The sequence below is a fragment of the Heliangelus exortis genome, chromosome 4 (assembly GCF_036169615.1).
Source record: "Heliangelus exortis chromosome 4, bHelExo1.hap1, whole genome shotgun sequence".
Lineage (NCBI taxonomy): Eukaryota > Metazoa > Chordata > Aves > Apodiformes > Trochilidae > Heliangelus > Heliangelus exortis.
The window spans coordinates 10,743,001-10,769,960 of NC_092425.1; the positions used below are offsets into that span (position 1 = coordinate 10,743,001).

General features: G+C 36.8%; 1 protein-coding gene across 8 annotated transcripts in view; it reads left to right on the plus strand.

The window, feature by feature from the left end:
• Positions 1-24,862, plus strand: part of ARFIP1 (ARF interacting protein 1) — a 43,983-nt gene extending 19,121 nt beyond the window's left edge. For 5 of the 8 annotated variants that reach the window (XM_071742953.1, XM_071742954.1, XM_071742955.1 and 2 more), the window contains 6 exons: positions 1,705-1,800; positions 3,297-3,406; positions 7,834-8,055; positions 11,396-11,553; positions 14,467-14,641; positions 23,258-24,862. In XM_071742953.1, the coding sequence (XP_071599054.1) occupies positions 1,705-1,800; positions 3,297-3,406; positions 7,834-8,055; positions 11,396-11,553; positions 14,467-14,641; positions 23,258-23,413 (917 nt within the window). In that variant the 3' untranslated portion in view covers positions 23,414-24,862. Of the gene's footprint in view, positions 1-1,199; positions 1,222-1,704; positions 1,801-3,296; positions 3,407-7,833; positions 8,056-11,395; positions 11,554-14,466; positions 14,642-23,257 lie in introns of those variants that run through there. The other 3 variants (XM_071742959.1, XM_071742960.1, XM_071742958.1) reach the window with 3 other exon arrangements.
• The last annotated feature ends 2,098 nt before the right edge of the window (positions 24,863-26,960 follow it).

Below are 26,960 nucleotides of genomic sequence, written 5' to 3' on the forward strand. Positions count from 1 at the left end.
AACCCAAATGCTCTGTAATAAGTTATGTAAATAAATTAGGAGCTTTGGCTATGTAATTTTAATACTCCAGATATCACAATTTTCTGCTAAGGATATTTTCTTCAGATTTTTCCTGATGCTCTAGAGAGATGAGAGAAAGAAGTGGTAGAAACCAAGGCTCCTTATAAAACCATGGAAGATAAGAATGATTGTCCTGTTGCTCAAAATTCCATTTTGTTTGAGTGTCCCTATTAAGGCTTCATTTTTGAATGCAAGGTAGACAATACTGAAGGGGAAGGGCTTTTAGGATTTGGGGAATGTTGAATGATGAAGCATGTATAAGGCTGTGTTAATACTCTGTCAAATGATAAGGTTTTTCTAGACTGCTTGTCTTAGCTCGCTTGCTGTAATGATTCAGTCTTTAGGCCTTTAGCAGGATCTTTGCTGTCAAAATTTTATGCCTGGGTGAACACAGTTGCAGCTCTTATGCAATGTATCACTTCAGAGGGACACCCCAAGTGAGCTCTTTCAGTCTCCTATTTTCTATGCATTGGATCCAAATCCTTGGATTTATTGTGCTCCATGCTAGTAGTGCTTATATAATATATTCAAAAGGCAAGACCTGATTGTTGGTCCAGTTACTTTGAGTGATATTTTTGATGTAACAAATATGTAAAATTTGCTGAAACTGTAAAAACCTGGATTTTTATTTCCTTTTCCTGCGGGGCACTGTTAGCCCTGAAATATCTCAGAATTTCTCAGTAAAAGCAATAATACCTCCTCTGCAATATGATGATTACTCATCACTACAGAGAGAAAGCTGATTTGATGGCTTTTTAAATACTGAAAGCTTCATAAGAATGCCTCCTGACTTTTATGTGATATGTAAGAGTTGCAAAGCTCTGAAAAGCATAATCCTAAAAGAGCTTAGAGAACACACATGGTGCAGGTCACTTAATGTTGTTTGCTAAGTGGTTCTGGGTTGTTTCTTGGGTTTTGTTTTGGGTTTTTTTTTGTTTTTTTTCATGTGTGGTTTGTTGTTTTGGTTTTTTTTTTTTAAGAGAGCAAGCAAATGTAATTTTTTTTCTTTTGGGAAGGACATCACACACCGTAACACCTAATGGCTCATATGATCTTCAGTGTAGCTTATTGCTGTGTGTTTACACAGACTGAGGAGCAGATGTTTATCAAGTATCTCTGAAATTGGCACAGATTCTGGAGCTTACTTCACCCCTTAATGCTGTGAGTACCATTCAATGATGGTGCAGGGTGAAATCTACTTAGATTTGAAAAAAAAAAAAAAGAGGTTTCAGCAGTGGAATCTGTATATAATAAATTTTCATGGAATTTTCTGCACATAATGTATATTTTACTGGTGAAACTGTCAGTACTATTTTGATTGTTCTTATAAAAAAAAAGAAACAACCAAACAAAAAACAACAACAAAAAACAAACCCAAAGAAACACTCAAAAGTTTGGCATCATGACCTAGAGAAAAAGATTAAATCAAGAAAACTTGGAGTAGTTCACATGAACAGCTGTACCTCTTAAAAAGCATTTCCATGAGAAATTCCAGCAGCATTTCCATGATTGCTTCTATTTAGTGGGTTGCTGAAGCAAATGTTTCTTCGTTTGGGAAAAAAAAGTCTTTTATCTGTGCAAAAGTGCACGATGCCTTCTCAGGGAAGATGATGGATTTTATGGTTAAATATGTCCCCTTTTCAGGTTCCTCAGCATCACCCAAATCATCTGTTATATCTCCTAGCAGTGCAGCAGCTAGCAGACTGGCTGGACAAGGTTGTGATTTAATTATTCCCACAGGTATCATAGCATTAAATGGATAACGCCCTTGTCTCTGCTGACACTGTACTAACTCCTCCATGTCTAGAAGAATTTAATGTACTGTTAGTTGAAAATATAACTTCTGAGGGGTTTTTTTGGTGGCTCTCATTTCTGGCTTTTAACAGTTCACAAAGTAACCTCTGCTTTCCTTTCTGTATGCTGCTTTTTGCTCTCTGAAATTTAAAAAGTAATTATCAAATGTTAATAATAACAAATAGTAGCTAAAATGGGAGTAACCAACATCTTTTATTTAGGTTAAAGCTGAAACTTTAGGAATTTTTTGCCAAAATGACTGCATTATTCCTGCAGAACAGAATATGAGGTGGCCATTAGGAATTCACAACACCCAACCAAATGAGGCTTTGCCACTTGACTCATTTTGTGCCTATGGGCAAATTACTTAACATCTTTGTCTGTTTCCTCCTATATAAAAAGAGAATCTATTCAGTTACCTCATAATGGTGTTGAGAGGATTAATTACTTAATGTCTGCACAGCATGGGGAAGATGTAAAGAACACAGTAGAGCTCGATACTGAAGGAATATCTTGAGGCATCTGCAGAGACTTTTTTCCAAACTCTTATTTACACAGACAACCTGGCAAGGATAAGGTGACTCTAAGTAGCAGTAAAGATGAGAGGCAGGAGTACCCAAAATCAAACAGGAATAAATAAAAATGTGACTTTGAAAATTACAGTGCTTTGCACTTTTCTGTTTAGGACACTAGGAAATATATTTTGAAAATTAAGATTTACAGTCCATGAGAGATCCCATACTAGCTTGAAATGCTAAGTATTGGCAATTAATGTGGGGTGGTTTTCCCTAGGTATTTTAATTTTTTGCTTTAAATATTGGATGCTGGCTTTGTGCTGGGAGACAGTAGAATTATTCCTAATAAAATCAGTTAATAAAGCTGGATTAAGTAAGTTAAATATTCACTGAATACGTCTTCTGGAAAGGATGTTCCTTGGAAAAGATGAAAATCTGTTTTGGAATTTATTAGTTGCACTCTGTAACAACAGTTTTCATGTGCTTGTAATCTTCATTTAATAGTCTCCAGGTTGTAAACAGACTTTTAGATTGACTAAATCTGAGTGTCCAACTGGTGGACTTTTTAAAACATAAATTAAGTATTGAAAATGTAAAAAAACCTGTTTTTAGGTTGCTTAGTGAAACTCAAGGCATTCTGGTGAGCTTTATTCAGCCTATTACAACATGAAATACTGACATATATACACACTTTATATAAGTTTTAAAATAAATCTTTCTTTCTGAAACTGATTTTGAAAATCTGCATATTTACTTCCAGTTCTTACTGTCACCTTGCTCTCCTTTTGCATGTGCATTTGCATAGATCTTCCATAGCTGCTATTGATCCCTTAAAGCAAAAAAAAAACCAAAACCCAAAACAACCCAACAAATAAGAAAAAACAAACCAAAACCCAAGGCCTTGACGTTTTGCCTTGTTTGACATAGGAAGCAGAGCTCAGCAGAAGAGTGGACCTGTTGTGTTAGCAGATGAAGTAAAGAATCCAGCAATGGAGAAATTGGAACTGGTGAGAAAGTGGAGCCTGAACACTTACAAGGTACGCAGACATAGCTGAGTGTCTATTTATGTGTTCTAGAAATGTTGTGCTTCTGCATGAACATAATCTCTCCTTGCAGTGAGCATAAGCAAGAATGCATAAGGAGGGCTTAGTTTTCTTCCTCCTGTAGTGTTCTTTGTAAGCCTTTTTAAATCCCTGGTTTAAGTGGAAAATCTTTCGTAAGTATTACTGATTTAAAGAGGTAAAGAATGTTCTGCTTCTAATGTCCCCTTCAACATACAGAATATACACGTCAGCACTGCTGTTTGTAATCAAATCTTTTTGCTATCTTTGAGTTGATTGCTGATAAAGTAAAAATTTAAGTGATGGGGAAAAAGTCAGGTCTATCTACAAGTTCCGTACTTTTTAATTTTTAATATTCTGTTCTGTCTTGGCTGATTGTTTTTTCTTAGTGTTGGAATTGTTGGTTTGATTCATGTGTGCTTTGCTCTTGTATGGTGCTTTTTGTGATGGATTGGGATTTGATGAAACTAAAATAATAACAAAAGAATACAGAAAAGGTGCCTAAAATGTCACGCCAGTTTGCCAGAAGTGGCTCTCACTAAACAGCCATAAGGTACGAAACAGTTTTCAGGGAATACTCTTGGGAGTTTTAAACAAAGACCAGTTTTGAAAAAATTTTTTTTGTTTATGCCTGCAGCAGAGGTGTGAATGGGTGGGTTGTGCATCAGTGGGTATCTCCTTCAAGCCATGGAGAAATTAGGAATCTGTGGAAGAAACCTCCTGTGTGAAACACAGGTGTGCGTCCCTCTAGTGTCTTAAGTTCAGATAAGGACTTCCTTCCCAGTGAGGATAGAAAGCAGTGATGGAGGCATTCCAGTAAAAAACGCTGTGAAAGTGGTCTTGGATCCTGGTTTAGAATGTTACTGCTTTGCCAGTAGTATTTGCAAAGTCTGAAGTTTTAGATTTCTTTCTTGGCTTAAGCCTCCTGCTTCCTGAAATCCAGAATCCTACCAGTTATGGGATAGCAAACAAAGCCTCGCACTATCAGAAAAATTAATGAAGCTTTTTTCTTGAAATCTCCAGGGATGGGGCCTCAGCTACCTCCCTGGGCAACCTGTTCCATTGTTCTACAACCCTCGTGGTAAAGAACCTGTTCCTAACATCCAATCTAAATCTGCTGTTCTCAAATTTAAAACCATTGCCTCTTGTCCTGTCACTACAGGCCCTTGCAAACAGTTCCTCTCCAGCCTTCTTGTAGGCCTCTTCAGCTTCAGGAAGGTGGCTATTAGGTCTTCCCAGAGCCTTCTCATCTCCAGGCTGAGAAATCTAAGATCAAAGTTGTTTCCCAAATATGCCTAAGGAGATAGATCAGTTATGATCTTTCTAGAGTCTCACACTCGCCTTCTGTGTGGCATTTTTTGTGGAACAGGATTGTTCAAAGAGAACTTAGGAATTCATTTGGAGTTGAGGGAGCATTATGCAAATGCCCCTGGAAATGCTATACATTAGAAAATACATTATCTATATGGCTATGTAAGAAAAGCATATTTGGTTTGTTTAAGGACAGGATTTCAGTTTGTGGACATACTGTCTGGCTTTGGTTGCCATTAGGAACGTCATGGGGAGAAGCCTCCTCCTTGCCATGTACTGGCTAACTGATCATGGGTTGGAAGATGCAGAAATACAGGGCAGGAACAAATCCTTAGTGGAGGGAAGTCAGCAGCTGAACCCCTCTGAGATGAAAGCTGTAATAGCCAGTGTACCAGATGTTAATCTGCAAGGGCAGAAAGTGGTGAAACCTGCTGTTAGGAAGTTTTTAAGGGGTCTGATAAGAGTAGTTCCTCTGTCACCAATTGAAAATCACAGGGGGTTAAAGCTGCTCCTCTCTTTAGACTAACCATGAGTTTTGTAGACTGCATTTGCCTTTTTCCTGTGATTTACAACTCTAAGATTATTCTGTTCCCTTTGCATCTGCTGTTCTCCTTTGTCCTCTCCAGTCTTATGCCTCCTAGTAATCATAAGTTAGCATCAAAAGAAATTGCCCATTTTGGGGCAGAGTTTTTCTAGTCTTTCTCCCTCCTTCCCCTTTGGATGAGATGTTTTCAGTTTAACAAGATGACATATGCATAAAAAAATTTTGACTCTTAACTTTCAGCACTTCTAACAAAAATTCTTCTTGTTTTTCATACAAGTCTTAAACTTTGAGGAAAACAACCAATACACTTGTTTTACAAACTTCTCTTTAATGCCGGGCTACTTGTGGAACTTTTATTTCGGAGACATATCCAGTAATGTTTCTGCTCATCTTTTAACATAGGCAATTTAAAATAGGTTTCACTTAAGTGTATTTTTGATGTGTTTTTTTCTTAAACTTAACCATCTGTGACTTCCTAAGTAGAGTACTCTTTTCAGGACACTTCTTTATAAATACCCTTTTACCACAAAGGAAGGTGGAATAATGTGTAAAATTTTCTGTTTGCTAGTGAGATTATACAGCTCCTTGTGTGTCTGTAAATCAAGATACATTGGTTCATCTTCTGTTACAAATATTCTTCTTTAGTCTGTGTTTGGCTTGAGCTGCATCTCAGTTTTACAAAGTGTGCAGTGTAAGTCTTTCAGATTACTGGTTTTTCTCATTTGTCACTACTGGTTTTTTAGGTGTTTTGCTGTAATGTCTGAAGTACATGTTTCTTCGTTGAAAATAATTCCTTTCTTTGTAATTTATTCTTGTTCTTTGTAAATTATTCTTATTTGCAATTTATTCTTGTCCTGCCCAAACCAGGACATCTTGCTTCAAAAAATTTTGCTTACCATGATTCAGATTTTTCTCTTGTATTTCCACAGGTGTGTGTTTGTCTCAGCTTTTTTTTAAAATAGCCAAAATTTGTTCATCAATTCCATATTTTGTTAAAATGCTTATTTATGCTCTAACCACACTCATTGCTAAGCTGCATTTTGCAATCTGTTCCAGGCTTTGGTAGTAAAGTTGTATTCTTTGTTGATGTGATCTGTTGTGCTTTCCCAAATTTCTCATTCTTGACAGACAAATGTCTCTTAGATTAGCTGTGCTCTTTCTTGTTAGTTGGCCAAATCTAATAAAGTAGCCCAAATGGTCTTACAGCTTATGATTTGTCACCAACTTGTTCTGCTTGATCATTCTTGAGTCTTTCCTGTGCCTGTCTATTATATTTAGAAAGGATAGAAAAGTTCTAGCAGTTCAGTATGGCTCCCCTCTTGACGTAAGTAAAGACTGGATTAAACTCAAGTCCTTGAATTTGGAAACCCTATAAAATCCAGGGATGCAGTGTCTTTGGGGAATGTGATATAAGATAGGTTTGGGCACTATTTCACCTACCAAAACAGCAGCTTTGCACTTAGGTTAAATCACTTCGGAGTAGTTGACTCTGACCTTGACTGCCAACTTAGTCTCCTTGTAATTCTATTTCTGGCAGTATTTCTTTATTTGTGTAACTTGGTTAACCCTTCACCTTTTGGGACCACAGATTAACTTCAGGCAACTCACTAGAAGAGTAAATAATTCCTGCTTTCCATACAGAAATTCATGGCTTTGATACACATCTGCTTTGCAAATGGCTTCTTTTATGTCTCAGACCCAAATGTGCATCTTGGGAGGTTCACTGTGGAGCAGGGCTCCTATCTGGCAGTGAAGGTGTCACAGATAAGTGGAATGTGGTAGCAGCCTCAGCTGTCACAGCCATTGGTTGGGTGAAAGTGTCTACAACCTTGTCAGAGCACATTTTCTGCTCACTGTGTTAATGAACTGCAACTCTGTGAAGAATGTGATTTGAGACAGAGAAGATATAATAAGTCTTTCTGAGACAGTTGTCAGTGCTGTTTTAGAGATATGTAAATAATGAGAAACATATACTAATGGCTTTACATATTTCTCAGTAGGAGTTACCAGTTTCTCAATCAGCTTTAAAAAACATGTTGAAAACCACCACCTATTTACCACTCCCTCCAAGGAAACCCCAGAATAACATTTTTAGAAAACATAGCATGAATGATCTGGAATTGGATGGCTGATAGTAATATTTTGGGCTTTGTCTAACTAGATATTTTTATGCAGAAATAGTAGTACTTGCATTAACTCCCTGTAATGCAGTGTGCACTAAGTTGCTGCTTTTAACTTAATGAGATTGACTAAACCTAAAAAGAGATAAGGGTTTTTTTACTTGAGAAACAATTAGTTACACTCTTGATTTGCTAACTTGAATATTCATCCTCGAAGGAGTTGAGACTTGTCCAGCTGTTCTTGCTGAGTCCTGATAAACTTCTAAAGAGTGTGTTGTTTTTTCAGTTTGTTGTGCAAACTTACATTGTGAGGAGTGATTGTGAAAGAATTGTGTGTAATTATGTGTCCCTTGAAGCTGAAAATGGGTGTATGCTGTGTTGTCTTGAATATGCTTGATTCTTTATATTTTAATTTTTCTTTCCCCCAGTGTACACGTCAGATCATCTCTGAAAAACTGGGTCGTGGCTCAAGAACAGTAGATCTGGAACTCGAAGCTCAGATAGATATATTGAGAGATAACAAAAAAAAATATGAAAACATCTTGAGACTGGCACAGATGCTGTCCACACAACTCTTCCAGATGGTACATACCCAAAGGCAACTTGGAGATGCATTTGCTGACCTGAGTTTGAAATCATTGGAACTTCATGTAAGACTTTTATAGTGTTAAAAAATAAACTGGCAGAGATGAAGATAAGCCTAATAGACTTGTGCAGGGTACATAGTAGTTAGCAGCTGTTTTTCTAAACATTTTAGTTAACAATATATTATATGCTCTGTATGGAAAGCATATGTAATTCACTTAAAAGTGTAGGAAATTATTGAAATTACTGTAGTTCTTTATTGCTTCTTAAATGTTTGCATTTAGTTAATGATGGGGCTCAAGAACTGACACTTTTCATTGTATAGAAAATGTACTTTACTATTCATTTTGCTTCTAATGAAATGTCATCAAAGCATTCCAGAGTGTTACATCATTTCAATTACAGGATGGCTTTGGGGAATATGCCTGGGAGTAAGTAGAATAGGGCACATTACTTCACGTGTGCATATTAAATGTGAAAAGATTACTTTTCTGTAGCATATTCAAGCATCGACATTTCATTTCCAAGTCCTTTTTGAATCCCAATTTTGCTACTAATAGGACTAATCTATACTGTTGCACTGTTTGGAGCTTCTGAGCAAGAGAGGCAATCTTTAGATACCTGCATTTGGGCTGTTACAGTTCCTTGGTTTGGAAGTTTATGTAGCACTGGTACTTTTTGTTGCAGATAATAAAACCTCTGCTGTAAGGAGGGAGAAGGTAGATGTTGTGTACAAAATACAGTAGCTGCTGTATGCTACTTCTCCTACAAACATTGCTTGTTCTGTACTTCCAAAGTTAAAATTTGATACTGCTACTGATCCTTTGAAAAACCAGTATTAAGGGGCTTAATGACTCTCCAAAGCTTCTGAAAGAGCCTAAATTACCTTTGTCATTACTAAGCTTCAAACCTTTGTCTGCTTGTTTTTCCTTTTTTTGTGATTATCTATTTTCATGGAGTTTTAAGGGAGAAGGTGTGGAGTTCATGCTTGCACAAGGGAACCTTAACTGATAGCTAGCTGGAAAAAAAAAAGACTCCTGCACTGGAGTACAGGAATTTTTAATATTACAGTCTGACAGATGGAAAGCTGTTGAAGTAGAGCACTTCTGTCAGCTAAGAAATTAAATAGCCTGCAAAAAGCAGTTTTTCATAATCAGTTTACTCTTGACACAAATATGGGCATGTGGTTTGTGACAGAACTTAGTGATCTTTATGAAGTACGTGCTGAAGCTGGACATGTCTTCTGAAACTTGGATTAAATCTGGCATCATGCTCTTGCTTAATGAATGTAAGGGTTTTTTCCACAAATAGCTTGTAACTTCTAGTGGGAATACTGCTTTTCCAGGTTCTTTCAGCATCTTGTACTGGTTTTTAAATTTATTTCAGTCATTCATCTTTTGTGTAGATTATTGAATTGGGCTGTTGGTACAAATCAAATAAAGGTTTCTACTGCAATAAAAATTATCTAACCTTTGCCTCTTGGACACTTGCCTGATGTTTGTCTCTTTCCTCTTTGTGTTTCCCCTTTGTTTAATCTGTACTGTGTTACCATCTGTAGCCTGGCCTGTTCTTCTTGGATGTCTGGATAGCACTGTTGCCTCTAAAACTTGTAAAGTTTCTGAACAGTTAGTCTTTAATATTAAACATGGTAACAGTATACAAGTTAAAAAACCAAACCAACAAACCCAACACAAAACTACCACTTCTTAAGGCAATATTTCTTATTTTATACGTGTTAACAAAATGAGATCTTATGTGGTATCTGCAGAGGTATTACTTACTGTGAATGTTTTACTGTTTCTCTTTTGGATACAAAGATAACTCCTGGTTCCAGGCTCATGTGGCTCTAATTATGTAGACAAACAAATTCCAATTTTAATTGACCTGTGCATGGATTATGCACAGTATAAACTCATGATACGGAAAGGATTTCCTGTCTCTTTCATAAGAGTTATTTGCAGAAATTATGGATGAAACTACAGCCAGCAGAAGGACAGTTTGTGGCCACTGCAATCCCATCCTTCTTACCCCACTCCTTTGAATTGGTAGTGTGGCTCTTTCAGGTCTGCACCCATCTGGGTCAGAGGACCAGCTGGAAAACAAGTTGCAGTCTTGCCTGCAGGGGGGAAAAGAAATGGGATTAACGCTGCTGGAAGGGGCAGTCCTCCTGCTCTTGTCCCTGCCTGCATGCTGTGCTAGTGCTTGTGTTACTGCAGAGCTGGCAGTGTTAGAGCAAAACCAGCTGAAACAGACTTGGTTTTAATTTCAGCAAGATCTGTCATGATTTGGTTGGCTACTTCTGCCATGCAACACTTAAGTTTTCTTTCTTTTCTTCTTTGCACTCAAATTGCTCACTTCCACTGCACCATCTTTTCTAGAGGCTTCTTCCCTTTTCACTGCCCATTACGCTCACCCTCGTGAAGTCATTAATGTTAAAATGAAATATCACTTGGCTTTGGTGTTTCTGTTCGAGACAGATGAAAAGAAACTGGGAGAATACAGCACTTCTGAGTCAGTTGTTGGCAGTGTGCAAGCCTAAAAAAAAAAAAAAAAAAAAGACCAAGTTCCAAATATGAACCTAGTGTGTTTTACAGCCATTACAACCAGAGATTGCACTCTGTTGTGAGAATTCCCATCTGCAGAATATGAAGATGCCATATGGATGACATAAATACAGTAATTGAATTTGTTTGGCATCCATGCATGAGGAAAATCTTTGCAGCATTGGTCAGGGCTTATGCTGCTGTTAACAAAGACATGAACAAACATAGATACAAACGTGGCTGAAGTGCTTGGGAAGTAGTTTTGTCCTTGTGCCTTTAACATTTATGGCTGAGCTATATTGTCAGTGTTATTTGCTATCCATTGTAATATTTTGCTCTTCATTTATTTATGACCTATTAAACTGTGATGTTGGGGTTTTTTTCCCCAGTGTTTTTTTCCAGAACGTAGAATAAAACTTAATAGCTGATTAATGCTCTATGCCCTTGTAAATTGGGTTATGTTACTGTATTTAATATAGTGGTGTCTGTGTTGGTATTGAAGCATTACTTAGAGAACCACATGGGAGATGCTGGATTAGAGCCCTGCAGAAAAGACAGTGTAAAGATTGCACTAGCACTTTTAAGTAATGCTAAAGACTTCTGAGTGCATAAAAATCACATAATAAAGTGGGATTTAATATCATATGTGATAACAAAATTGTAAACCATGTTTTATGATGTGAGATTTCATAAGAACTGAGTAGAATATTGTGTTGAAATCATATCTTTTTGGTCATAGATATACCCAGACAGAAGTGACATAGCCTCCACATCTGTGTGTTTGTATTTTTTAAGTAGTTGCTGACCAATGTTATGATTTTAAATGATCTACAGTTTTGTTTTCTCTGCTTTTTGTTTATAGGAGGAGTTTGGCTACAATGCAGATATGCAGAAACTTCTAGCTAAAAATGGAGAAACTCTTCTCGGGGCTATTAACTTTTTTATTGCCAGTGTGAATACACTGGTGAATAAAACAATTGAGGATACACTATTGACTGTGAAACAGTATGAAAGTGCCAGGTAGCTATTTTATGTCTAGCTATTTTCATTAAAAACTAATCTTCAGGCAAGAGAACTGTATTGGTTTAGTCCTTGTATGTGAGTGACTAACCCTAGAGTAAAATCTTGTAAGTGTAACACAACTCTCACATAATTAGGATTTACAGTTACCTGCCTCGTTGCACATATTGCCAGGTTTTTTGTAGATGTTGCTATAGACTCTTACTTGTTGGCTCTAAGAATAATCACAGTTATTTTTTCCCATCTGCCTAAATCAAGGTGGCTTTCTAAGCAGTGTGACAGTGCATGATTAACCCTTTTATTTAGATGTATTGTAAGAGGTGAAATAATTTCTTTGGATGAATACTATTTAGTATTGTGCTTCTGTTAATGCCCAGTACGTACAAAAATCACATTTCAGTTTTTATGCAGGAATTGCAAACTTGGTCAGAAAGGGGGAATTAAACAGAAATTTCTGAGTGAGTGAATAATACCTACCCTTAGCTAATGAGTTTCCTGCTTTGGAAAACGTTACTGTTCAGGTATGGCATAGTTTTCTAAAACCAGCTTCCCATCTCCTGCCAGGGTTTGGACTTGTTTGGTTCAATTCTGACTTTCTTTCACTTAATAAGATAGTGTTTGTTTTTCACTTGCCAAAGGATGTGGGTTTCACATATGATTTTTTCATTTTTTTCATGTCAAAAATAGCAAATTATTTGAATTTTAAAGTTTTTTCCCATTTTTTTTTTCGTTCCTTCATTGTTCTTTTCTAGTGATTTGTTTATAATCAAAATAATAAGTTATTGATTTGATGTTAAGGTAAGCCTGAAAATTCATGAAAGACACAATCAATCTCGATGTAAAGTATTACTTTATTTTTTTACATTAAAGTATTACCAAAAAATCACACATTTTCCAGGTATCTACTTGAAAATTTAAGCAAAATAAATATGCTAAGATTGTTTTTGCCAGTCATTTTCAATGAGTGGCTCTTCCTTTCTTAAAACAACTTTAATTACTTTGCCTTTCTGTTCATTAAGGACGTGAAGTAATGTTCCATTTCAAGAAGGCAAATAAATTACAAAGGTACACCACTTACATAGCCAGTCTATCATTTTGCAGTGTGAAAATAGGTCATACTTATTTTTGTGCCTCTCTTTGCTGTCCCCAGTTGTGCTTTAGCATTCATCAGTTTCTATCTTCTATCAGTTCTGGATTGGTTTGTAATTGTCATAAATTATTTAAATAAAGCCTGAATATATTATAGAGGCAATGAGAATCAGGAAGAGCCCTGTGAATATTAATTTATGTTTGATGTGAGAATGTTATTTTATTTTGGAGCTGGCACACCACCAACTGAAAAACTGGGTTTAATCTTGTTTTGTTGGGTTTTTTTTTCCCCCCACAGTTTTAGTAATGTCTTTTTGAGATGGCATATTTGAAAAGCCAGAAATAGTTTGGTTTGTTCCATTAAAATTGGCCTCTTACCACATGTTAATATGCTAGGTTCCAGTATTTGAAAGCTACAATGAACTATGGAAGGAAGAATCAGGCTTTGGGCTGGGCTGGCCATGTCCTTGGAGTGATTTCTGGCTGTTGTCTCTTGCTTTACTTGATCAGGCACTGATCAGGCTGTGAACAGAGGAGCACATCCTGCATATGGGGAAGAAAAAAGTTAGAGGTTTTACTACATTTATCTCATCCACTTGCAGTAATGTTTTGCAAAAGATTAATGTAGTGATACACTCTTAAAACTACTGACATTCCATAGGTTCTTTTCCCCTTTATAAATCCAATCTACTAATGAATAGAAAGTTTAACTTAAACTTTCTTTGGGGAAAAAAAAAACCAAAACAAACAATGTCTTTGAAGATAAAACTATATGCAAACTTCTGTCTTAAAAATGCTTATAAACCTTTTTGTTCCATTAAAAAGAGAAAGAAGGTACAACTGGTTCATCTCTATTCATATAATAAAATTATATAGTCTAATCTGGAATGCTATTGAGGAGGTTTATAACTTTTTTAACACAGTGGTATATGAAGACTGCGTGGTTTGATTAGAATATTGTTGAGTATCTGCAGGCAAGAGCCTGTACCATAACATAAATTTTATTTTTGCAAGCAATACCCAGGATTATTTGGAGTGAGCAAAACTAAATTAGAAAATACTCCTCAGGTATCTTATCTAGAAGCAGGATATATACCTTTGGTGCAGAGCTAGCTTGAATATTTACCCAGCTGTTAGTCTTAGCCTCCTGTCTTTCTCTTCCTTTTTCTCCTTCAGTGGTGGTATTGATCCAGAGAGTCTGATTTCCCTGGCAAAATAGGCCCTCAGAGGAGTTTAAATATCATTTCATCTTTTTGCAACCTATCTATCCATATGGCAGACAAGTTCTTGCAAAACTGATTGTTGAAGAGCTATAAAACTGCTCAATTTAATGTATACAGAGAAGCCCAGAGCCTGTGGAAAAACCCTTGGGAGAGAATTTGGTATAAGTGAGCCATTGCTCTAACATCTGTTTAAAGGGAGTGTCCTGTTCTTGGTGCTTCTCTTGCTCTCTCTGCAAACTCTTCACTGAACTGATTCAACAGCAGAAGAATCACCTGTGGAAAAAAATTCTGGGTTAGTAAGCTGAAATGTCCCAGGAAAGGCTCTGACCACTGAAGCCAGCACAAAACAGGATTGGGAGCACATAGCTAAGATAGGAATAGGAGGAGGAGAACACTTGCTGAAGCAGCTTTGTGTAGTGTACTTGAGGGTGAATTTGCTTGATAAATAGGAGGAGGGAGGAAAAAAACTTGCCTGGGTTTTTTATTTTCTCCCTGTACTTTCCTGTTTTGTTCATCTTCTATAGGACTTGTCACTATATGTGAGATCTGTTTTGAGACACTTTTCCTTTAGAGTTTTTTTTTCCCTCCTCTTTCTTCTCAGGATTGAATATGATGCCTATAGAACAGACCTGGAAGAGCTGAATCTTGGCCCTCGTGATGCAAACACCCTGCCAAAGATTGAGCAATCACAGCAACTGTTTCAAATGCATAAGGAGAAATATGACAAAATGCGTAATGATGTATCTATCAAATTGAAGTTCTTGGAAGAAAATAAGGTAAGTTAAAACTTTTGATGTTATGTTTAAGAGTTTTATCCTCTAGGTTTCTGCTTTGGTAGAAATACTTCAGTTGTTACATCTTAAAATATATTTTAAAAGTAGAAAGAGCAAATAAGCTGAGTTTTCTGGCTTCTTGCTGTCTCACTGGAGGGCAGACTTTTAGAGCAGGTAGCTGTAAAAGTCCCTCATCAAGCAGCTGCAGCTACAAAAGGCAAACATTAAGGCAGTAAGTTTCTTGCTGGTATTGGAGGTTTCAGGTTGGGCAAAGCATTACTTTTCCAGTTGATCACATTTAATGGTTACAGCAGTCATATAAATACTGATTTAAGATTGAAAGTAATACTTGTGTTTGACAACACTGGTATGGAAGATACGCATGAAGAAAGAACTGTGAAGGGACTTCTTCAAAATGAAGCTTTCTTTAATAATTTGAACTGAGAAATTCAACTTCCTTATAACTAGTACCCTTATATTTAATTAATCTAAACAGGGCTCTTGAACTGTTGGTTTGAAGGTTTTTTCCCATATGTGTTTATTCCAAGCTTACGATGTCATCTGTACCCTCAAAATGGTGGAATTCTTACTATTCTTGCTCTGTCTACCAGGCAAAAATAGCATTGCCACGAAGAACACACCTTTAAATTGTGCTTTCTTTGATAAACAAATCCTAAATAGTTTCAAGTTACATGGTCTTCAGGATTTTTTTTATGTTCATTCTTACAGCAAATGAAATTATCATTATCATATATGACTGTATTTTCTTCCAAAGCGAAGAAAATGTGATCAAAACTTACATAGGATAGTAGTTTGTCCATGTCTAGTAGTGGATTAACATTTTTGGTATGAGTAAATCAGGTATTTGAAAGATTTGAATGTAGGTAGCAACTGCCTGTCAGAGAATACAGGAGTGGCCCCAAAAAGTAATGGTAGCAAACCATGCATCTTACACAGAAGGAGGAAACTTTAAAGGGCAAATCATGGGGACAAGATAAATCAATTAAAACTGGTTGTTATTCTGAATTATTGAGTATGTTGTCACATACTCAGTTGCATTAGCTCTTTAGAATAAAGGTGGAAGATGTGGAAGAAACATGAACCATCAAGATGAGAAAAAGGAAAAAAGTTTAAAAAAAATCAGCAAGCTTCTTGGTTTCTAGGACCAGACATGCTAAAAATGTAGTTTGAGTGCTATTACTTCATACAGGCATTTACATTCAGACCAGGGCTCTGGAATCACATAGACATTAAGAGCTGATGAACTAGGTTGTCATGTGATTAAAAACTGGTATTGCCCTGACTTTCCACTTGTTGTTTGTGCTGAAATTTGTAGCCTGTTAGCTTTGAAATGGAAAAATCCATGATGAAATCAATTTTCTTGAACAATCTGGCGTCTAATTAAATGCTGATACACTTAAATTAGAAAATCCTCACAAGAACTGAGTTATAAGACTATGCTAGGTTGAAAATGGATATACTGAATGTGTCTTTTCCCCCCCTTTTCATCTTCTGGTAAGTTGTTTGCTGCTAACATAATGTGCTTCTGTTGAAATTGCTTCATCCTTCAAACTCATATCAGTACTGGAATGCTGATTCTTAAATTCAAATTGGTTGAAAACAGCATTTACAGTGCTTCCACTTGGTTTGCATGAACTATAAGAGACTGATCAATTTGTGTTTATATAGGTAGGAAAGCTTCACTGTGAAAGCATTTTATTTCCATCTTGTACAAAAATGTATACACATTTTTTAAACAAACTAAATTAGATAATTTTGGGAACATTAATGAAATTGGTTTCCTAGTGACAGCCTTGAATTAGATCAAGCATCCTGTTGCCAGTCACAGTCGACACATTTTGTTTCTGAAAGAGATTGTTTTTTCCTTCCTGCCTTTTCTTTTAGATTAATGCAGAGGGAATTTTCACATGCTTAAACTTTTTTATCACTGGTTGACATTTCTTGGTTTTGACACTGGAGATGTCAAAATATTTACTAAAGTGTGTGTGATTTTTGTTCCCAAATAAGCCACGGCAAGGACTTCCTTTACAGTAAAATATTGGCTTAAATATAATTATCTACTGAGAGCTTTAGTCAAGTAATCTTAATGTTGGTGTTTTCTATTTACTGTGTAATATTCTCCTTAGTAAACAATATGCAGTCTCAATCATAATTTTTCATTTCAGAAGCAACTTTTTCCAGTTTGCATTTGTTACTGATTTTTTTTGTTGTTCTCTTGTCCAGAATGCATCTTGGGATGTAGTGGGAGGCAGTGGTTATCTGAGAGATGATGTCCTTACCAATCTGACATCTTTATTCCTTTTTCTAGTGTCAGTCATTTCTTTGTCAGTGAAGGGGGAGCTCCTGTTAAATCTTATATTTATATTTAAACCTGCAGCTAGTATTAAGAAATGGAAATGCACAGTTGATTTGCTAGGCACCTATATCACCATTATAAATATCACTTTTAATTTTTAGCTGCATTCAAAGTGTATGTCACTGCTCTTCAGTAATTTTCTTTTTATATTTTAGAGGGTTATTAACCAGTAAGTAATCTCATGTTCTGCTTTTTTCAAAGATACATGATAGCAATGGCTATGATTCCTCATAATTTAAATAGCTGTAAAGACCACATATGCCTGAAGAAAAGAGTATGATGGGTACAGCTGTATGAGTCTAACTGCTCCAGCAGTGGGAGTCATGAACAGTTTAGGAGTTGGCTTAAACTGAAGACCATATATGAAGTGAACTCCTAAGTAAAAGGGCAATTTCAGTATTGCCAAGCTGTTACAGTAGTTCCAGTATGGGAATTACACTGGTTGTACTGATACTATATCTTTACTAATGACAACTTGCCCTTTTGTGTGTCTATCCCCAGGACTATGTCAGTACTTGTTTGATAGAATAGGCAATCAAAATAAAGGAAAACCAGGCAGACAAATTACTGGTTTTATTCAGTCTTTCATAAAGGGCCTTTTTGTAGCCTGTTTTAGAAAGTCTGTATTGTTGCAGGTTTGTTGCATATAAAGTAAATGAAGGTTGGTGTTTGAGCAGCTATATCAAGGCATGGCCTTGCCAGACTCATGGTGTGATGTACTAGGACAAGCAAATCTCCAATCATCAGCTTTACAGAAATGTATTGTTATGGTGTTGAACCCAAATGTGAGTTAATATTTGCTCTGAGCCTACTTAAAGAACCCTTTTTTGGTAAGAAAATGGTATGGTAGCTGTCTAGTTTTTCTATTGAAGATTGTAAACTGGTTGCCCAGAGGTGTGATGTCCCCTCCATGGAAGTGTTCAAGGCCAGGTTGGATGGGCTTTGAGCAACTTGGTCTGGTGGGAGGTGTCCCTGCCCACAGCAGGGATGTGGAACTAGATGATCTTTAAGGCCCCTTCCAACCTAAACCATTATATGACTGTAAACCTTTGGCCTTCAAATCTTATATATAATGATACAGGATGTAAGTACAGCATAGTCTCAGGCTTAGTGGTTATTATCACTTCTGTGTTGAAAACAAAATTGTGTAATGAAACCTTGCCATACCAGAGCAATTAAGCAATTTAGGTTTTAATTTTAGATTAGATAAATCAGTTCATTATAACCTCTCCAATAAATGCTTTCACAGTCTGACCAATATGAAACATTTAAAAATTTGATATTTTTTTCTTGACAAATTGATGTCAAGACAAATCTTTTGTAAATGTACCTCCACTAGGTGCACTTAGTTATGTTTCTACTGAAGTTTTATCCCCTATTTGGTTAAGCACAGTGTGTGAGGACAACACAGAAAAATTTGAGGTGATTGAAGCTGTTACTGCAGAGAAACTCTAGAGCCACTGGCTGGTGGACTTTGGTCTGTGGTGCTGTAAATGCCACTGAACAGCCATAATCCAGCTGGCCATATGTCTAGGAGGAAAAAAGGCATCATATGGTTGAAGCCTCTTTGTGCCTGTCCTCCTGGCTACATATCTTGATATTTCAGTTCAAATCCCCCAAAAGATTCAGAGACATGAATTAGTGTTAAGATGGGACTGCAGTTTTCTGTCTGTAAAACCAGGATATACAAGATTTCTATTCACTTTCATTTTAACATTTGATCTTAGTTAGAACTGATTTTTTTTTCTGTGTTGCTACAAAATTATGTAGGTGGTATCTTTAGGGGTCATTCCTGTAGAAATTTATGGCTTTGGGTTATGAGTACTATAGCTGCAATCAAAATCTGTACCTTACAAATAGTTATTACTTTTTTTTTTTTTTTTAATAAGCATGGTGGCCTATTCTTAGCTTTAAGAATTCCGAAACTGAAAAATTTTTGAGAAGGCATTGCCTTTTTGAGGAAGGAAAAACTGGTATGCATTTATGCATTTGAGAAATGTTGAATCTTTCTGTGTAAAAAAAGGAATTGAATGCACTTGTGAGCTGTGCTTTAGGAATTTGATGTTGAAGTGCTTGCTTCTACAAATGAAAGCCGTGTGCAGTCTAATGGAAACCCAGATGACATAACCTTTTAGACCAAATAACTTCAAATAAAGATAGCTTGGGGAAAGGGTTATGATAGCTGCAAAAAGGTACAAACTGACAGAAAGGTTACAGTGTGGGCAGTCTTTTTGGTTGTTGAGATGGCTGAAATAGTCTGAATGAGGAGGATGTAAAGAAATTTGTACTTACTGTGCCATGGAAAATTAGTTGTTGAGAGGGAGGTGTGAGGGAAAGGACAAGATTTAAAAATTAAATGTTAAAAGTATCCAGAGGAAATGTGAAAACTCAAATCCAACCCACATTGTCTACTGTATATGAAACTTAAGCCTTCCACTTAGGATGTGCCTATTTTCTATGCTTATCCCCAAAGTTCAGTTTTATTTTGTGTCTAAAGTTTGTCAGGGCTATCATGGAGTGCTTATTCTTCCTTTAATTAGGACAAATAGGTGTATGTATGTTAATTCACAAGGAACAATGATTTTAAATGATACTCAGCTGTAAAAGCAATGGCTTTTGGACAGGTTTATGTTCTAGCTGCATGCCATTCACATTCTTCTGTTGAAAGGCAAATCTGCAGATGCCTACTCACTGGAACAGTTAATAGTGAATAGTTACAGCTCAGTGCTTGAGAGTTGGCCTTTAGCTCTAGAGTTTGATATTTGTTTCAAGGCTTTTCTGAAAAAAGCCAAAAAAGAAAAGAAAAAAGTGGTTCCTTCATCCTCTATCTCCCTTCCCCCACATTGCCTTCACTATTGTGTTTACAAAAGCTTTTTTGCAGCTGTGCAGAGAATCAGATTGGGGAACTGATCCAGGTTAAAGCAAATATGTTGTTGTCTGGTTAGTTTTAATCTAGATCTGTTCCCTGATCCAACTGACTACATAACTGCATGAATGTTTTGCCAACAGAGGGCTAAGGTGAGACATCGTGTGGAAGGAGGAATCGATGGCTGCATATGGGAGTGGGAAATATTGAGAAGCTTTCATGGGAAAACTGGTTAGGTTTGAACGTGGCTTTAAGTGAGCACTAGTCCAGTTCTGAGCTGTGATTGCAGGTGTTTTTGTGGTGGACATCAAGTGATTGGAGGTGCTACAGCTTTTGAGCTTTTCTCTTGTCTGGCTGCTGCCTCTTAGTTGAGCTTCTTTGTACAGTGTCAGTTTAAGTGGTCTTTTGCTAGAAATTTAATCTTAAAGTTACCTGAATGAAGCTATGGATAAGATCCCACTATCACTTTTTGGACCTGCTTAGCAATTAGCTTCTGAAAAAGGAGAGCAGAAGTTATAATACCTTGAACCTCTGCAACCAGTTTGATAACGATCACAAAATTTACACTATAATGATCTGGTTTGGGGATGGAACCTCATACAATGAGCCAGTTCTGGTGGTTAAAAAAAACCATAACGTATATTTTCAGTCCAAGTGATCTGCCTCTACACTGTTTGTTCCTGCCTGTGTGTGTGTGTGTGTGTGTGTGCGCACATACCTGAGCCTAGGCCTAGCTGAATTTATAAAATTATCAGAAGACTTCAGGGCAGTTCACAGAAACTTTGTATTAAAAGCTGCCCTTAACAAAATACCAAATCTGGTCTCAAATTTATGAACTTGGGCTGGGTGACCTAATTACCCCTGTTTTATTTGAGTTCCTATAAACATTATAAATAAAACTCATATAGCACTTTAATATTCTTCTGTGTAGAGTTCCTAGCTTGCATTGTGTGGTCTTAAATGTCAATGGTGAAAGAATTTGCTCAAGAAGAAGACTACCTGTGAAGTATTTTGCTCTCAACTTTTAAAAGCAAACCCTTCATGCTGTTGTGACGTTTTCCACCACTTGTATCACTTAATATTCTTGGAATGAAAATTTTCACAGATAAAGTGTATTTGCATACATAAATTCCTACACAAACTGAAAAAGAGGCCATCTCTTATGACCTGACTTGGAAAAGCTAAACTATGTTTGTCAAGCAAGTGTGGTTAGTTAAATTCTGCATCTCCTGAATGTTGAAACATCTGTATGGGGTGAATTCAGTGGAGTCTATTGTAAACTAAAAAAAACATTGTCTCAGGGTGTGGTGTGCATGGGGAGCTCCTTTTTAACCGTACACACCTCATGGTTTTTGATGGTGAGCCTTTTGATGGCGTATCCATTTTACACCATTGATGAGGCAAAAAGCCTGTTCTTTGACAAGCATTTAGTTAAATTAGCCTGAGTTATTAGGGGATAAGACATGAATACCAGTTTACAAATTGTTGGAGCAACTTATACCAAAATTAGTTTCACCAGAGAGAAGTTATCAGTTAAGTAGGATACTTAGGTCTGTATAGCTGTCAGTTTATGGGCAAAACTTAATTCATGAACTGAGACTACTCACTAAAAAAAAAATAAAATTTGTATACTCAGAAAAGAAATTTCAGCTTTTAGTGCTGAAGCTTAGATACACCTGAGTTCATGCACACACATGCTCAGTCTTTTTCAAGGTATTTTAAAAGTATTTTATCACATTTCTCTGTCGTAGTGTAAAGGTTACACTCCTCAAGTGTAATAGCATGTGAGTGCTATTACTTGCATGTGAGTTCCTTTTCTATTTGAGACCTTTTTTTAAGTGAAGGCAGTAAAGTACTTTTGTATTTAGTCAGGAACTGTTATCACTTTTACACCTGCCTGAAAGGAGGTTGTAGCAAGGTGGGGATCCATCTCTTCTGCTAAGAAGCAATGGAACAAGAGGAAATGGCCTCAAGTTGTGCCAGGGGAGGTTTAGGTTGGATATTAGGAAGCAGTTCTTCACTGAAAAAGCTGTCAAGTATCAAGAAGGAGCAGCCCAGGGATGTGGTGGAGTCGACATCCCCAGAGGTTTTTAAAAGATGCATAGGTGTGGTGCTAAGGGACATGGTTTAGTGGTGAACTTGGCAGTACTAGGTTAATGGTAGGACTTGATCATTTTAAAGGTCTTTTCTGACCAAAATGATGCTATGAAATAAACCATTAAAACAGGCACAGCCACTGGTAGGCAGAAGCCAAACCTCTGATCCAAGGATGGGTTTGCTTGCCAGCATGACAGGAGTAGACTGTCCTTTGTGGATTGTGCTACGAGGTTAGGCAGTGATCCAAAATTAAGTAGAGAAAGCTTAATCTGCTACTTGCCACATCCTCCCTTTGGGCTCAGTCAGCCACCCTGTGTCTCCATTCTCTTCTGTGTTGGCTAAATGCCATTGGGCTCAAGGTCTTGTAGGATGAGAACAGTCACAGAGCTGCCACCTTAGGGATTCGGGCTCTGACACAAGTAAGGTTGTGCTGGACTGAGTACACTCAAGGACAAAAAGTCCAAGTTTTGGCTGCAGAAGATACCAGATACAGATGCCTTTTCAGCACACTAGTGTTCATCATTCAGCTTCAGGTTTACTGGTGTGATAGGGTGAAAATTATAACATTTATTTGGCTTCATCAGTGCTATAGCTTGTCATCATAGGCTGGGCTGGAAGAGAAAAACAGGGATACCCTCTAGCTGCTTTTGTGCTCTTCTCTTTGCTATTCTCAAATAGTTTTGATCACTGCTACAGCCTCTGTATTTCATGGCTAAGCCTGTGTATTTCATGGCTACTTTGCACAAATGTTATAGGCAAGGTATTGGCCAAGTGCTGTAAATAATCCTGTGTTACAGGAGATGGGCAGGAAATACTGCTGGGGAAAGAACATGGATTTCATTTGACTTAGGTATATGTGAGCTGGAAAAGGGGGGCAAATAAATGATCTATATACTTAGATAATGCATTTGACATGTACTGTCTCAGAAGTCCATTTGGCCTGCAGCTGGCTGTAAGCAGAGGTTTGGTATCTAATTTCAAGGAGTCAAGTGCTTGTAATAAAGAGTTTATATTTGATAAGATGATGCTGTTTAGTGAATTGCTTTTGGCCCACGCATATTGAGTTGGTATTGACTGTTAAGCAAGCTTTATAAAAACTCAATATCACTTTATTGTTAGAGTTTTCTACTTGTGTTTTGTATTTGTCATTTAAACCTATATTAACTAAACCTGTATGAAGTCTGAGCATCTCAAATGTGGTTTCTTTTTTCTGTAAATGACCCATGATGTTGTTAACATCTGCTGCCTTGTCTTAACCTTTCTCTATCCTTACCTGCAGGTTAAGGTATTGCACAATCAGCTGGTTCTGTTCCACAATGCCATCGCTGCATACTTTGCTGGGAATCAAAAGCAGCTTGAACAGACACTTAAACAGTTCCACATCAAATTGAAAACTCCTGGAGCAGATGCCCCATCCTGGCTTGAAGAACAATAACTGGATCAAGAGAAGAGGATGCAATGTTAACCTAAAATCTTTAAATCTGATAGTAATCAAGGGTTGGTGTTGAAGGACTGTTGAAGTGATTCTTGCACAGACAGCTTTAATTTTTTCCCCTTTTATAATACTGTAAATCTGAATTTGGTAGGAATGTGGGTGACTTTAAGTTAACCAAACATTATTTCTGTCATTTCAAATTATGAGAACTCCTTTTGTATGCAGAGGTTGGTGGTTATTTCTGTAACTGGGAGGGAGGGATGAAGGGGGGTGGGGGGGGGGGGGGAAAGACAACTATTTTAGATTTGCACTGACAAATTATGTTTGTGATTTCTGGTCATTTTAGTGGCTAGTCAAAATATTTCCAAGTGGAGGTTTACATGATTTGTACCAACATCTGGTATTTTATAGATAAATATAGAAAAACATCTTTAGTAATTTTCATATGACTTTTAAAAAGGAGAGAGTTAAAAGAATATTTTGCAGATCATTATTAAGGCCTATATGCAATATCTGCATATAAGGAGACAGTAGCAGATGGCTCATTGATCAGTGGAATTGCAGCAAATGCCATTTTAAAAGATGTACCTTTCCATCCAAGGTTTAAAAAACAAAGCACTAAAGCAAGAATCACTGTCAGCCTGAGGCTTCTAAGCACACCATTTTGCTTTGCACCAGGTGGTTTGCTGAGTGAGGCCAGCCATGCAATGTACTAATTTCATTTAAAATTTTACTTTCTCTGAAACAAATACCGTACTAGCCTTAAATCACAGGTATGTGCCTTTTTATAAGTTGGTATTTTCAACCAGTGTACATAATCCAAAATACCCTTTCAGATAATCAGTTGTCCATTCCTAGCAAGGGAAAGGAAACTGTGTAAATGCTGTTTTGTTGTACACATAGAGAAAATTAAGGCTTTAGTTAACTTTCATGGACTGGTATCATTTTGAGAGAGGAAATCAGGCCAGTGTGGTTTTTTCTATTTAATTGAAAAGCATACTTCAGTAATGGTAGTAACGTGGAGGATACTTTTTTAATTTCTCCATCAGTCTTGTAGCCCTTAAATGTAAAATTCTAAGTCAATTTTATCATAGACATTTTAAATTCAATATATTGAAGTCCTCATTTGCACATGTTATGTTGCTTTGTGTTCTGTTAAGTAAAATTAAATACTTCAAATACGTTATTTACAGCAGTGTGGATTGTATGATTTATGTACTGTATGTTCAAATGCCTTTCAGCTGACATTCTTAAAGTTTTCAGTGCTTAACAGAGATGTAATGTAACTGTAAATCAAACTTTTTAATCATTCCTCATTAAATTCTCGGCCTGACAGAGCCTTCTTTATGTTTTGTTCTGTCAGAATCTCTTGTAATAGTTCATTTATGTTCCCAAGAATGTATATCCTATGTGAATTTTGTATTCATATTAAAGGTGTTTGCAGTCAAACTTCATGGACTTGTGATGGTTTAGGTATAGAACCCAGCTTCTGCAGCAAAAGCTTAGCCTGGTTTTTCTGAGTTGCCACCCCTGCCCAAGAATTTCTGGTAAGCCAGTACTAGGTGGTAACAATGATGCTTTTTTATTTCAGGATAACTTAATACTGTGCAAGTTTAACTTGAAATATAGTGAAACAAATCTTTCAGTATATGTCACTCTTAGTTTAAACTTTTAAAGCAAGTTTTATTGTATTTACAACTCTTCTGAAGCCATTGATTTCCCCTGTCTCTGAGTTTTGGCGTGTGTATGGTGTGATGGTACAAGAAGGAAGTTGTATAACTACAGGTGAGCTAGGAAATGCAGATAGTAGCATGATATATATCAGGGATAAAGAATGCAAACCTACAGATTACAGTAGAAATTGCAGCTTCCAGGACATGATGGGAAAAGAATACATATGGGGCATGTGCTGTTGGTTTATATCTGAGATTCATGTCTCCCTCTAAGGACAGTGTTTACCCAGGAGGAGCTGATCTGTGAGAAACAGGGAGAGTGAACTTTAAACTGAAATTGTCTTGTGGAGGAATGATCCGTGTGACATTGTGTAAACTTTTGCAGTGCCTTAGAACTACCTGGAGTCTCTTCACCTGGAAGAAAACATTGGACAGAAGAGATTACTCACTAAAATCAACCTGGTTGTTGTTTAATATCAGCTGGAAGGAAGGAGAGCCTTCCATTTTGCTCAGTGAAACAACTGTTCTAATTGATAGCCTTAGGGTGGTTCTGTGGTCAGCTGATCAATAGGATACTAAACTGACTGTCATTTGTGGTATTTTTTGGCTGCCCCCATTAAAATCTGTAATTATGAAATATAATTCAAGCTCATGTCTTATATTCAAAGTAAGTTCTTTATATTTAACCAAATTCAGAAACTTTTGCTTATAGAGACCATACAAGGAGTTACTTCTAATGGGAAGCAATTACTGTTGTCAGGCTTTCTGATACAAAGCAAAAAGCTGTAGAAATATCTTAAGGTTGTAATGCTGGCATTTATCTAGGTAAATGGTTGTTAGGAACTTTTTGGTGTGTGTGTGTCTGAAGAGGAGGCCATACCCACCTAGTAGCATCTTGTCTGTGAAAGATGTCACCTACTGCAAGTGATCACATTAGTGCTCTTAGTGTTGTGTGAGGTTTCTCAGGAAGAAGAATTTACCACAATTAATGGTGTCCCTGATATACTGCTGTAGCTGCTCTACCAGAGATCCAAGGAGCTGTTTTGTTTCTCAGTGACCATATTATAAGTTATCTGCACTTCTGACTCCTTTAAAACTTGCAGTGCCTGTTACTCTGTTTGTATGAATTCTACAGACAGCTCTTCTCCTCTAAAAATGCTCTTTGGCATACTTCGTGCTTTGTCAAGCCCTTGCAAAGAACTTTTCTGGTTCTAAAATATATCTATACTTATATTTGGAGAGGTCTATGCAAGTGGAGTAGAGCAACATGCCAGTATCATTAAAGTAATAGTTTGATTTCAATCTTCTGTCAACTGGTTTTCCCAGAAACTTTATCTCTGTTCTGTCTCTGCTTCAAAAAATGATCAAAGTAATATAAAAAGAAAGCTAAACATTCCCTTCAACTCTGTTTTGAACTGAGCAGGGGGCATGTCCAGTTCGTATTTTCTGCTTATCTGCTCTTGTTCCTTATTGTGGTGTTACAAGAATAATAAGGTATTATAATTATGTAGCATTCCTTATCTGCAATTATCTTCAGGGTTTGTTTGAGTCTGGTTATCTTTTCCATGCTGCCTGCTTGATGTGAAGGTTATACTAAGTCACAGATTTTTAGATTAGTCATTCATATTTTCATACTCTGTGATTACTCCCACCCCAGACTTATCCAACAGCAGGCAGCTAAGTTTTGTCAAATTGAAATGGTTTGATTTGTTGTTTCTTTTTCATGAGAATATCCACAGAGTTGACTGTTCCTTTGTTCATATTTCTCCTTGTTACTTGTCATTAGAAGCTCTGTGACATCTTTGTGTTCCTTCAGGTGTTGTGTTAAAGCTGGTGATGCATAGAAAGCACATTTCTGTGTCTTGACTGTGGTG